Source organism: Ursus maritimus, unplaced genomic scaffold (genome assembly GCF_017311325.1).
Source record: "Ursus maritimus isolate PB19 unplaced genomic scaffold, ASM1731132v1 scaffold_22, whole genome shotgun sequence".
Taxonomy (NCBI): Eukaryota; Metazoa; Chordata; class Mammalia; order Carnivora; family Ursidae; genus Ursus; species Ursus maritimus.
In genome coordinates this window covers 18,518,157-18,532,057 of record NW_024424675.1, presented here as the reverse complement: position 1 = coordinate 18,532,057, position 13,901 = coordinate 18,518,157, and the positions used below count along the sequence as shown (strand labels likewise).

The window sequence follows — 13,901 nt, the reverse complement described above, 5'->3', positions numbered from 1 at the left end:
TCTAAGAACTATTGCTGCTATGTGCCTGGCTCTGGGCTAAGTATTTTGCATTGCCACAGTCAACCCTGTGAGGTGGGCACTCTTTATCCCCATTCTACTGGTGAAGATACCGAGGCTTAGGTCACGCATCTCTTTAGTGGTAAAGATTCAAACCACTGGTATTAAAAAAAAACAAGCTATCTCATCCCAGGGAGGACCTGTATGAAAACCATGGTGTGCTAGTGTGGCCTCAAATGAGCGAACTATTTATCAAGCTAGATCATAAGTGAACCATAAGGAAGTATATTTTGTGTGTGTGTGTGTGTGTGTGTGTGTGTGTGTATGAGAGAGAGAGAGAACAGAGAAGGGAGGGACAGAAGTGTCTCTTTCCGGGGCTCCCCAAGGGCCACCGTGACTTGGGTGCCTCAAACAGGGCTGGAAACTTGGCCTTGAGGCTCATTTTCTCTCAAGTTCACCCTTTTAGGAGCACTTCCTCCCAGAGGAGTGAGTCACCGTGAGCACTATCTCCCTTCAGCTCTCCTCTGCCCACAGTCTGGTCTGCTGTCGCCAAGGGCAGTCCCATAACAGTGTGGTCACTAGGACAGTGATCGATTCTGTGGTCTCTTACACTTGTGTGGTTGATGACTTCCTGGAGGGGGATTCAGAGTTTGGGTGTGGGGTCCTGCTCAGAGGGAGGAAATCCAGGCCATGGGATCTTATCCTAAGGGCTGCTGAGGGGAGCCACAGTGAGACCTGTGCCCTTAGGACTTTGCTGGGGGGCCCTGGAGGCTGGCTAATAGGGATTATTGCCGTGTTAGTATTCCCATTTTACAGCTGGGGAAACTAGAGCTCAAGGGCTCATGGCTCTCTCTCCCAAGGCTACCTTGGTTGGGGTGGAGGCTGCCATCTGGGGCAGTTTCCTCTTTTCCAGGAGCACCCAGGAGTGGCAGTCATTGTCTCAGCCCCCTGACCTCTCTTTGGGCTGAGGGGCCATGGGGTTTGCTTGCATCTGGAAGCTCTGGGATCTGAGGGGAAGGACGTGGGCCCTGCTTGCAGAGAGGTGGCTGCCCACCTGGCCAGAGAGGATGTGTGCATGCAGTCAGGCACAAGGATGGGAACCCAGGGCACGCGCTGTGAGGGGCAGGCGTCGGAGACGGAAGCTGAGCTGGCGGGCTGGCCACGATCGGGAAAGGCTCATTGCTGATTGTTTGGAAGCAGTCATGACCAGCCCCTGACCTGATCTATGGTCAGAGTATGAACCACTTACTTACTTTTGCTCAGGGTGGGATATCCAGGGTGGAGTGTGGGGCAAAGCTCTTTGAGTGTGGCTATGGGGGCAGGAATATGGTCCTGGGCTCTGCCCTCGCCCATCTCTACCTCCATTTCTCTGGCTGCCCAGTCATTGAGGGGGCCAGCTGAGCTTTATGCCCATCAGAAGGACTCTACCTTTTCTCTGGCTTCTTTCCAGGCTTGCTTCCCTTCCTCCACCCCCAGCCAGGCTTCTCACCCGGGCTGGGTCATCCCCACAGTCTGTCTCTATAGGCCCCTATAAGCTGGGGTCCTGGAACAATCCTCCTGGGTCTATCCTGCCTTGCAGAGCCTCAAGAGAAGTGGAGGCCAGACCACAGTGCTTACCTCTCCAGGAATGCCTCCCCCTCCTGCCTACCATCGCCTGTGTGGGCTGTGCCATTGGCTCTGTCCCCCTGTACACCCCGTCTCGGGCTGCCTCTCTCCAGCGTGGGCTCTCTGCTTCTCTTCTGAAAAGGCTTAAAAAGACGTTTTAAAGCTGTGCTTTCCGGGACTTTACACATCTGGTTGTGAGGCAGAGAGATGGGTAACAAAGACATTGTGTTGGGAGAGAAGTTTAAGTGCCAGGAAGGAAGATGGGGCCCCCAGAGCACTGTCCCCACATTGGCCTGTGAAAACCAGAGAACACTGCTGGTGGGTGGGCTCTGTGGAATGAGGTTCCCACGCCTTCCCTTTTATGAGCTTGGGGTTAGCTGGTGACCATTGTCTCTGATGCCCGACCCTCCAGAACTGGGTAGGATGTTGGCTGACTCAGAGTTGGAGGTCAGTGAAACGGGCTGTGGTGTACTCTGAGGTCAGGGTCAAGGTCTCGGCTGATGCTAGGGCTGGGGCTAGGGCTGAGGCCTGGGTCTGAGCTCAGACGCCGACTGGAGTTCTTCTACAAGTGAGATGGAGCCCTGGGCCCCAGGAGAAGCCCCCGGGCCTCCCGTCTCTGTCCCGGTCTCTTCAGGGATCTTTTCCCCTCTCTGCTCTCTCAGAGGCGGCCCTGGCCACGCCTTTTGCCTGTGCTGTCTCATGTGATCCTCCCAGCTGTCCTACCACGTAGCCGTACCGGTGCCCATTTTACAGATGGGAAAGCTGGAAGACTGAAGGAGGCAGTTAAGCATCAGATGGGGCTTAAACCAATGTGTCCAGGAGGTGGGGGTACAGATGCTGTGTCCTTGGGGTGAGTTCAGAGGTATTGGCAAGGTGGGACCCAGAGAAGGGAAGACACTAGTCTAGGATCACCTGGTAAGGGAGAGACTGGGCTCCCAGGCTGCCCCTGCCCTGTCCCCATGCTTACACCATCTCACTGTCCACCTTCATGCCCCTGTGGCTGGCCAGGCCTGGCCGGGCCTCTTTCACTTCCTGGCTGCCTGGCCAGGGTGAGGAGGGGTGGGGAGGGTCTGGCTGGGAGGAGTTTGGGCCCAGCCCCTCCCTGGGGTTGAGGAGTGGGAGGGGCCTTGTGTGCAGACACAGAGCCCCTTTGTCTGGGTGGCTGTGCAAAGCAGCTGGTCTGGGATTTCTGGGCATTTTTTACATTTGAAGAATAATTGCATTGTCTAGGGGGCCCAGGAGAATCCAAATCCCTCCCCAGACCTGCCAGGCAGTCCAAAGAGATTCCCCTGGACCAGCCCCCCAAGCTTCCCCCCGCCCTTCTGTTAGAAATCTGAAGCAGAGAGGGGTCCCTCCAGGGAAACTGAGGTAGGGCTACTGCCCTTGCGCACTAGGAGTATTTGTTTGGAGGTGAGACTTGCAAGTCCCTAGGGTTGGTTAGGGGAGGGTCCAGGTGGCCCCCAGAGCCCTGCAGGAGCAAACATGGGGCTTATAGGAAGGGAGAAGGCCAACTGATCCGAAGTGGTAGGCCCTTTTGAAGTGTTTTAGCTGGTGGAGTCTGGACCCTTAAGGGTAAGATGAGGTGAGCCAGGTGGGCTAACTGTCTTGGCCATACTGTTCTCCTCTGGGAAATGGGTCATTCATAATGAGGTGACCTTGAGAAAAGGACAGTGAGGCAGATACATTTGGGAGTAGCCTGTGTTCAGAGGGGAGCCAAGGATGGTAAGGTTTTTTTGTTTCTTGTGAGGGGAGACTTGGGAAGGGCATGGGGCACCTGGAAGCTGGCCCTTTGTGGCAGTCTTTTTGTTGCAGTGGCCACTGTGGGGGGAAGGAAGTGATCTGCCAACCGCTAGGCGAGCTGAAGCGGACTCCAGGAGGAAGGGGCGCCCTGCGCTGAGCTGGACCACTGCTCTCCTTGCGGTTCACTCCCACAGCTTGGGGAGGGGGTCTCCAGTGTAGCCTGGGACCGCACACTACTCAGGGGTTGTGGGGCTGCATTACTGAATCCTAGCATAGGATTTCCTGGGGTGAGATGTCCGTGCTTTGGGAACAGAAGAGCGACAGGGGTGGGAGGGTGGGTGTATGCGGGGGTGATCGCAGAGCCCAACTAGTGTAAGGAACTCCCATTTGCAGGGTGTCTGTTGCTTCAGGAAACATCAGTGGAGCGGGCCTTGCGGGTGGGTCCGTGCAGGCACGTTGCTGCCCAGCCCCAGTGCCCTGCGCGAGGGTGTGCATGTTAAGAGAAGCCGGAGTCAGCTTCTCTGACACGTGTAAGGGAGGGATGTCTCCTCTATAGGCCTTCAGGTGGGCAGTGCGGGGGATCCCCAGACTTCAGTGAAGTTGGGGTATGTGTGTACGTGCAGCGGTGTCTGAGTGAGAACTGAAGCCAGAAAGGTCAGTGAGGTCTGGAGGGTAAAGGGCTGACATGCTGAGGCCTTCCTTGTGCCTGGGACATGATTCGTGCTCAGTGACTTGCTGGGTGATGTTCCTGGTCAGTGAGAGACCTAGGCGACACTTGGGGCAGGCCCCGCAATTCTCTAGGGGTACAGTTCTGATGGAGGAGGCAGGCGAGTGCGTGGGGAAGCGGAGGGTAGAGGCCACCGTGATTCTGGCTGTGGGCTGGACATGGCTTGACCTGACGGATGAGGGCGGGCCTTCCCCTAAGGATGTGTTCAGCTTTGAGCCTTGGGATGGGTAGGGGTCCAGCAGGGTTAACTATGTTGGGGAAGCACACAGAGATATCTGGTGCCCCCAGCTCAGTTCTGGGCGTTTCCAAGAGGGGCTCAGGCAGAGGCCAGGACTACAGCACCTCTCTGGTATTTGGCGAGGGTAAATTTGAGGGGGATGCAGTGACACGGACACGTGCCTGGTGGCTAATGCCCCTCCTGTCGCCTGATCTCCTAGTCTTCATCCTTCTTTCTTTGGTGACCCTGCCACAGGGACAGGGCCTTTCTTCCCTCTGTTCCTTTCCTCTCCCCCTGCTGTCACCTCCTTTCCAGACTGGCTTCCTGGGCAGGCTCAGTCAGGGCACTTTTGGCTCTGGGCAGCAGGGGGAGGTGGCGGCTTGCAGGCCAGAGCAGAGGTGGGGCCTGGGGCGTTTTGAGTGAGGGTGGGATGCTCATGCCACAGGTGGCTGGGCCTGATTTCTCCAAGCTACTAGGCTTGGGCTGCCCGGGGACATGGGAGCTCCAGGCTCCCACCCTCATTTTGCCATGGAAGCAGGAGCAAGAAGACAAGTGTCTGTTGCCCTGCGCCTCCCTCCCCCCCCCACCCCCCTCCTCCTCCTCCTCCTCCCTGCCTGGCTGAGCCAGCAGTTTTTTCTTCTCTCCTTTATCTGCTCGAAAAGTACAGGGTGTTCTGTTTCTCCTGTGCATACAGATCAAGGAGCGGATGTTATTTATTTATTTATTTCCCCAAGGCGAGAGAAGGACAGGCAGGCATGGAGGAGCATTAAGTGAGTCTCCTTCCTCAATAAGCCATTTTCTCATTAAAAAAAGAAAACAACAAAAAACTGAAAGGCAAAGATGCCACAAACCAACAGAAACCAAGCTGCTTCTCACTGCCTCCTCTCCACTCCGGACCTCCACTGGAAGGTCCAGTTCAGGGTTTAGCTGAGGGCCTGGCACACAGTAGGTGTTCCTGCCCATGGTTTTCTCTGTCCCTTTCCATTTGGACCCCAGGGTGTGTTGGCTCCATGGGTTGACATGGGGGGCCGGGGGGTGAACTCCTCATCTCCCTGCCTTCTGTGGGCTGTGTGTAGGGCCTTTCTGGCTCCTTGGGAGTCCTATCTGGGACAAGGCCTGTGGAGGGAACTGGACTGTGGGATTCCTTATGAAGATCAGAGGTGCAGGTGACCCACATGGCCCTTGCTTACCTACTTCCACCCCTGTGCTGTCTGTTTGAATTTAAGGTCTCTGATACAGTGGGAACTCGGAGTTCTTTCTCTGTTCCTCTTAAAGGCAAACTGCCCACCTGCCATTTCCCACCATGCATTTCTGAACCCCCACCCAAAGGTACTCTGCTTATAATTTAGTTACAGAACTTTACAGGTGATTTTCACACTTGCGGCTCTTACAGAATATTGTCTATCTTGTGATATCCACATAGGACCTATTCGACTATCTCAGAGGAGTGAGGACAAGCTGGCCCCTTCTGAGGGTAGCCAGGAAGTTCACGTAGCCGGCAGGGAAGGCACTGCGCCCCAAGTATTCTTTCCCTCTTTCAGCTTCCAGCTTAACTCGACCCCGGGTTTTCAGACGTGGTGGCCCACGGAGATTGGGGGATCTGTGGGAGAGTGGGGACTCCCCCCCCCACCATTTCACCCCAGTCACACCTGGGGTCCCACAGGAACTTTTCAAAAAGGGGTCGTCACCAGTCAGGCGTGAGACCCCTGCGGCAATCCCCTCCTTTAGTGTATAAGCGAGACGGTTTTGGAGGGTGGCTCTGGGCGGGATGGGGGGTGCAGATGGAGCCTGGAGACCAGGACGCAGGCAGGCCCCCCCCCCACACCCCCAGTCCTGGGGACTGAGGCACGCGGGCGGGGCGGGCGGCAGCTCCACGTCTCATCCCGGGGTGCGGGGCAGGTGGCGTCAGCATCAGCGGCAGCGGCAGCTCTGAGCACTCTGTGCGTGTTTAGCAACCTGACGCCAGCCCGCGTCCCCTCGCCGACCCTTCCTCCCGCGGGTCGCCCTGCCCCCCGGGTGCAGGCGGCCACACCCTCCCCTCTAAATTGAGTCCACCGGAAGGAGAACCCGGGCCAGGGCAGGGTGGGAGGGGAGGACACGGGCCGCTGGACCCCGTGCTCCCGAATGCGGACAGCACCTCCCTGCAGGGAGCGGCCGGGGACCGAAGAAGCCCCGAAGGAGGAAGGAAAGGCAGAGAGCCAGACCCAGACCCGGCTGTCCTGGAAGGGGACGGGGAGCCCCGGCCTCCATGGGAAACTCGGCCTCCGCGGGGCCGCGGGCGCCACCTTCCGGCCCTCTAGGGAACCGCGGGGGCGCCGAGGCGGCCGGCCTGGGTCTGGGGGGTTCGCAGGGAGTTCGTGGGCAGGAGTCAGGGGACAGGGCCCTCCAACCCCTGGCGCCCAGGTGTGGCCGCGGCAGGCGGAGTGGGTGCTGGAGGCGTGAGGAACAGCTTCGCAGCCTCTGTGTATTTAGAAAAAGACCCCTTTGCTAAACCCATGATAAAGAGAGGTCGGAGGGCACGGTTCAAGGTGGGACGGAAGCTTTAGTGGTCAGACCAGGAGATGCGAGAAGGAAGCCAGTGTGTAGCTTCGCTTCGCTTTGCTTCTCTTCTCTTCTCTTCTCTTCTCTTCTCTTCTCTCTTCTCTTCTCTTCTCTTCTCTTCCTCTCTCCTTCTCAACCCCTCCTTAAACTCCCTCCCCCCGCAACCAGCCCCCTCTTTCTGGCCAGGAACGGATATCTGAATAGTTATTGAGGTACACACACATACATATAACAAATGGCACCAATCCTAAATGTCCAAGTCAGTGGATCTTTGTATGTACACTGTGTGGCCACCATTCAGATCAAGATACATATCCCTTCCACCCGGGAGAGTTCCCTCCTGACGTTGTTCAGTCATTCCCTTCCTCCCAATCTCTCTCCTGTCCTCACAGATTCACCTCACCTCTTCGTGAGCTTCCCCTTAAGTGGAGTCATACGATATACACTCTTCGGTCTCTGGCTTCTTTTGTTCAATGTAATGTTGGAGGGTATCAGTAAATGGGTTCTGTTTATTGCTGAAGAACATTCCCTTGTACAAAAATGTTACACATAGCACACTTCCTTTATCCATTCTCCCGTGGCTGGACCTTTGGGCTGCTTCTGTTCTTTGGCTTTTATAAAGAAAGCTGCTATGAACATTCTTTAGCATGTCTATTTGGTGGAATATACCCTGCTTCTCTTGGGTTTATTCTTCGGGGCGCGACTGCTGCATCACTGGAAGGGTTATGCTGAGCTTTATTAGGTATGGGAGACCGTTTTTTATGTCCCCTGTCCTCTCCACTGCCCAGCAGCCACCTTCTGCCCACCCTTTGTCCTCTGTTGTGAGGTCCTGGATACTATTAGACACTGGAGTTTCAGCCACTGAAACCTCAGCAAAGACAATTGGAATCAAAGTTGCTTGCGTCAGGGAGGGAACAGGGACAGGATTGGAGCTGAGTGGCCCCTTGGGATGGCCCACAGACACCTTCAAACCCTCGCTAGGAATAGAAGGGTAGCTTCTCTCAGCACTGGAGCAATTCAGGGACCCCCCTTGGCCGCCCAGCCATCGGCTCCCTAGCCTGGCGTCTCTGAACAAGCTGGCTTAGTGTAACTGTCAATTTGATGTCTGGCCTCTGGTGCCCTGGGTCCTCACAGTCCACCGTTTCCTGGGCTCCTTGCTGCTTTGCGGTGGCTGAGGGGCTGGGTGGCTGGGGAAAACAACCAGAGACCTACCCGGAATAGCAGAGGCTTGTCCGATACCGGCCTCGTGGCAGTTTCTGGGGGGAGGGCGGGACCGTGTCCTGCCCACCAAATTGCCACTTCGCTCAGGCTGTGAAAGACTAACAGAAAGCTAGAGGAGAAGAGAAGGGGTAAAGGAGAAAGAGTGCCAGGGCAGAACCACGCAAGGGAGGGAAAGTAGAGCCTCCAGCGCTGTGTGTGCAAGAGGCCTGAGGTCTGTGTGAGCAGCCGGGGCTGGTGTGAGCTGTACCACAGCAGCTAGGCTGGGGCAGCCTGGTTCAGGGTCAGCCGTGTTCACAGCTTCTCCTGACTTTGGCCTTTTTGGTCATCCCCTTCCTGGCTGGCTCTTGTCTCAGGCTCGGGGAAGAGGCAGTGCCGAACAGGTTTGGGATGGGATTGATGGGTTTCAGGGGCTCAGGGTGGGCTCCCAGCAGTCCTGCTTGCTTGTGGAGGCCCACAGTGCCTCTTTGCCACCTCTCTCCTTCCCTCTGTCCCCCTCCCTGCCACGTCCTTTGGAGATGGCTCCTCTTGTCCAGGACTCAGGAGGAGCATGGTGGCTCGAGGTTCCCCCCTTGAGGACAGAGCTCGTGGGTGTCCCTTAGGGCAGGTGGGAAGCGAGGGCAGAACAGGTGAGCTGTGACACCCCTGCCCCCCCTCAGGTTCCTAGGAGGCCAGTGCGGACGGTATGCAAAGTTGTGAATCCAGTGGCGACAGTGCGGATGACCCTCTCAGTCGTGGCCTACGGAGAAGGGGACAGCCTCGTGTGGTGGTGATCGGCGCTGGCTTGGCTGGCCTGGCTGCAGCCAAAGCACTTCTGGAGCAGGGCTTCACGGATGTCACTGTGCTTGAGGCTTCCAGCTGCATCGGAGGCCGCGTGCAGAGCGTGAAACTTGGTGAGTGTCCCCCGGGCTCCTAGGCCAAGGTCATCTTTTGTCCTTCAATGCTCTGGCCCTGCCTGAAATCTCATTATTCTGGTTTTTCCCGGCGGTAAGTGTTCCATCATGCATGCTGCCTGGGCATTTGCCAGAAGCTTCCTTTGCCCTTTGAGCAACCCTCTGAGGTGGGCAGGGTGGGGCTCTGGCCTTCGTTTCTGGAACATGATCTAGAGTTCACAGTGTTGAGGAAGGAGAGGACACCCAGACCAAATTGTCTCGGCAGTGGGTGGACCAGTTTCTACTTCACAAGAAGAGGAATTCTCTGAGTTTTTATTAGTCATTACCTCTTGAGTGTGAATTAATATATCATGGCTGAGAGCTAGTCCTGGGGCAATAGGAGCTCAGGGCAATAGAGGTGGATGGGATTTGTGGCTAATGGGCAGATCTTAGGATGGTCTGGGAAGAGAATCTGTCTAGGTTGCAGAGTAATGAAGACTCTAGAGAAAGGAGCCAGGTAAGAGACTTACCCCAGGGGTGGGCAGATTTTGCCAGGGGTCCTAAGGGATGGGGAACTTGCCTGAAATGCAGCTGGAGGTCAGCGCTTCCCAGCCAGGAGGTCTGTCCAATGACAGGCTGAGTGGGTAGGGACCATGCATGATGGCCCGAAGCACATGCTACGTTGACCCTCCAGAGGATTTTGTATCTGGGTCTGTTCCCACCCCGGGCAGCAAGGCCATGCAGATATCATCACGTTTGATGGATGTGGAACCTGGCTCAAAAAATGTGGGTGGTCAGGCTTAGAACAAACAGAGGCTGAGGACATACACGGGGCTCATTCCTCTTTCAGAAACCTTGACACACTGATTCTTCTAGAGCATTTCCTGGAAGGCGTAGATGAGGTTGCGTCCGTCTTCTGCTGGCACACACAGGGAGTGTGTGTTGGCAGTGAGGATGAAAGTGCCATCCAAGGCACTTGTAAACCTGGGGCCAGCCAGCAGGGAAGCCCTGGGACTCTTTGCTCGACATCTGATTGGCTGGCTGGGAGCCTTTGGAAGGGGCAGCTCCAGATGTGTCTTGATAAGACACTCCGTGTGTGACATCGAAGCAGACGATGAGAGGACACATGGCCCAGTCTCAGTAGTCACTGACCGTGGAGCTACGCTGTGCATGGTACAGGCAGTGAGGCGAAAGCCTGGGGCTGCAGGAAGCTGAGGGGATGCCCCATCCATCCATCCATCCATCCATCCATCCATCCATCCATCCACTGGTGGCGGAAGCCTTCCTGAGCTGGGAGAGCTTGGTGATGGGCGGAGTTGGGTGGGCAGACGGAGGAGAGGGTGACATGCGTGGAGTGGTGTAGGAGAAGAAGATCGAGGCAGACCCTGCCAGGAGTGGGGAGAGCACATCCAGGGAAGGGCAAATTTGTGGATGTCGTGTGTGCAGATGCGCAGGGCTGAACGCCCGGGCTGCAGTTGGACCCGCTTCGGTGTGAGATGGTAGCTGTGAGTCTCAGTGGTGTTGAGCAGGTGTTGAGGGCCAGAGGCTCCGGCGATGCTGTGGGGCAGATGAGGAGATGGTGCTGGTGCCCTTGGATGCAGGGGTGTCAAGGATCACAGCAGCCGAGGAGCAGGTAGGAGAGGGCAGGAGATATCTTTAGACTGGGGCCTGCTTACCCCACCTCCTTGCAGAGCCTGGCGAATAGGGGTGGGATGCTGACCGTGCAGCTGGCCTCAGGCTGTTCACCTCATCCCTGCTTTTGCCATGTGTCGAGCCGGGAAGGGTGCCCCGTGCTTGGATGTCACTACCTGCTGGCTGTGTGGTTTGGCGCTCCCTGGCCTGCCCTCCCCAATGTGCTGGCCCCCTTCTTCTCTTGGGAGCTCAAACCAGGCAAGACCCCTTGAAGAACCCCAAGCCTGGAGATAGGGCACTGGGTTTTTAGCTTTTTGTGCCGTCTAGTCTGCCCACTTTTCCTGGACAAAGGGACGTATGCATTCCTGCCTCCTCCTCCAGAGACACGAGGAAATTATGTCTCACTGGCTGCCAGCATGAGGTTGATTGCTTTTTCTCTTGCTCTGTGTTTGGTACATAGTATATACAGGGCTATTTTTAGTAACTGGTGGTTTAATTAAAAACAACCCAGGAGAGGGAAGACACACACAAAAAAGAATGTCCAGTTTGTGGGGTGAGGGGTGATACAGTTGTCTATTATGACATATCGGATAGCTATTGCTGCATAACAAGTCACCCCCAAATGTAGCAGCTTACAACAGCACCAATTTATTTGCTAAAATTCTGTGGGTCAGGAATTTGGGCCAGACTCAGCTAGGTGGTTCTCTCGCTGGTCTTGCCTGGGATTTCCCACTCAGCTGCAGTCATCTGGTGGCTTGATCGGGGCTGGTTTTGTCTAAGACAGCCTTACCCATTTGTCTGGTGGTTGGTACTGGCTTTTTGCCTGGGCCACACATCTCCAGCAGGATAAACCTCTCCAGGGTGGTCACATGGGCACTGGCTTTTTGGCTGGGCCACACATCTCCAGCAGGGTGGTCACATGGTCACCCACATCTAAGAGGGTGAACATGGAAGCCATGAGATTTCTTGAGGCCTTGGCTCTGAAGCCACAGACATCACTTTCCCTGCATTGTGTTAATCAAAGCAAGTCACAAGGCGAGACCAGATTGAAGGGGTTGGGGAAATAGACCCCACCTCTTGATGGGAGGACTGGCAAGGTCATGTTGCAAAGGGCCATGTGTACAAGGATAGGAGGAATTATTGTGACCATCTTGGCAAAAAACTTAACTGCACATGATATCTTGAATCAGCCCTCCAAAACAAAACAAAACAAAACAAAACAAAACAAAACAAAACACAAAAACATGTTCCTCTCTCCTCTTTCATTGTTTCAACTTCCTGGGGAGGTCGGCAAGGAAGGAGACAATGTACCATAGTCCCTGCAGCATCAGAAGAGGAGACTGAGACCCAGACACAGATGCCTGAGTGCATCTGGTACCTTGGCTGTGGATGGGGTGGTAGAACCAGCCCCAACCCTAGCCCTGTCTCCACTTGGGTCCAGGAGTTGCCCCCTTCCCTAGGCAGACTCCCAGGGTTCTTCTACCTTATGTTCTTCTGCCTTGGGATGATAGAGCTTAGTTTTCCCTGGAAGTCTATTTTAGAGTGCCTTGGGAAGGAGTCTTCCACACTGGAATGTTTGCTCTCTCTCCTCTGCTCCAGACTGAGTGGGGGAGGGGAGCCACTATCTCTCTGAGACAGGGGTTTAGACTCTGGAGCCATTGGGGATGTTGAGGAATTGGAGTAAGGTCAGATGAGGACCTTGAGCCAGAGGCCCTCCCCTGGGTCTCCTTACTGGATGTTTCAGGTAACCTCACTCCCCTCGCTGGGACCACTGTACCCTCAGGTGCCCACAGAGTGTCTCCTGAGGGAGAGTCACCAATGAGGAAGGAGGATCCAGTGTCTGGTGTTACATTAGACAAAGGTGGGATGGAAAAGGAGAGCCTTCTAATGAGTCCTGTGAAGTGACCCTGGGGCAAATCACAAAGTCATTCAGGGTGGCAGTTAGCTGAGCTGTAAAGCGGAATCCATTTTGTGCCACATGTAGTTTCCACTGGGAACTTTTCACTAAAGACTTGATTGGTTGCCAGAAAGGGACCTAACTCCCTTCCTGCCCTGTTGTGGGGATGGAAGGAACCTCTTGGAGGAAGAAGGGGGAGACAGTGTTCTGGCCCCTCTCTGAAGAAGTCCCTGCCCCTCTAAGGGCCTGTTGTTGTCACCATCAGGACACGCCACCTTTGAGTTGGGAGCCACCTGGATCCATGGCTCCCATGGGAATCCCATCTATCATCTAGCAGAAGCCAATGGCCTCCTGGAAGAGACAACTGATGGGGAGCGCAGCGTGGGCCGCATCAGCCTCTACTCCAAGAATGGCGTGGCCTGCTACCTCACCAACCGTGGCCGCAGGATCCCCAAGGACGTGGTTGAGGAATTCAGCGATTTATACAACGAGGTGAGGTGTTAGCAGGGCAGCTGGGCACATGGGTGTGGGAGGCAGGGAGCACCCTGGCAGTGTGGGGGGAGTTGGGTGACCTGTGGGGGTCTTCTGTGATTCTCGTCAAGTTTTTGCATACTCTCTGGGCCCTGGGTGCCTGGGTGGTGATTGTTGTTATTGCTTTTGGATACTCTTGTAAGTGGTAATTTTTTAAAACTGTATTTTCTAATTTTTTTCCAGCATATAGAACTATAACTGATTATATATAGATTTTATCTACCTTGATAAAGTATTATTTTAATGCTAATATTACATCTATTAACATATTAATTTATGTTCTAATAATATTTTGGAATTTTATGTATATACTATACAAAAAATGGCAATTTTGTTTCTTTCTTTCTAATCCTCAGACCTGCATTGTGCAGTAGAACTTTCTACAATAATGGAGATGTTTTAGACCTGCATCATCCAGTAGGGTAATCATTAGCTCCATGTGGCTCTTGAGCTCTTGAAATGTAGCTAGTAACACTTGGGAACTAAATATTTAATTTAATTAATTTTAAATTGCCACAGGTGTTTAGTGGTTACTGTATGGGGCAGCACAGCCTAAGACAACTTATTTTTTTTCTTGCCATATTGCACTGGCTAGTGTCTCCAGTACGGTGTTGGATAGAAGTGGCAATGGCACACATCCTTGTGTAATTCAGGTTTTTAAAACAATTTTCATGTTTTTAGTATCTTTCAGTGGTGCTGTGAACTGCACTTAACAAGCAAGGTAGCACACAGGTCTTGCCTTCTGATAGCTTGTCATTTGTAGTGCAATGACCCTTCACTCCAGGTCAGTAAGTTGGCCAACAAGCACCTATTGCACATTTTCTGTCTCTTGGGCATGGGAAAGGAGAAATGACTCTTGCTCTGGGGATAGTCCTTGCTCAGCGGAGGGCAGGCACACTGTGACTTCTGTGCGTGCACCTACAA

The 13,901-nt window shown here is 54.6% G+C and overlaps 1 protein-coding gene across 5 annotated transcripts in view; it reads left to right on the top strand.

The window, feature by feature from the left end:
• The window catches only part of SMOX (spermine oxidase), a 45,487-nt gene that overhangs the window by 15,104 nt on the left and 16,482 nt on the right, over positions 1–13,901 (top strand). For all 5 annotated transcript variants that reach the window (XR_005836899.1, XM_040638022.1, XM_040638019.1 and 2 more), the window contains exons 2-3: positions 8,705–8,938; positions 12,712–12,938. Coding sequence is in view for 4 of the 5 variants with exons in the window: in XM_040638022.1 (XP_040493956.1) it covers positions 8,731–8,938; positions 12,712–12,938 (435 nt within the window). In the remaining variant the exon portion in view is untranslated. The remainder of the gene's footprint in view (positions 1–8,704; positions 8,939–12,711; positions 12,939–13,901) is intronic.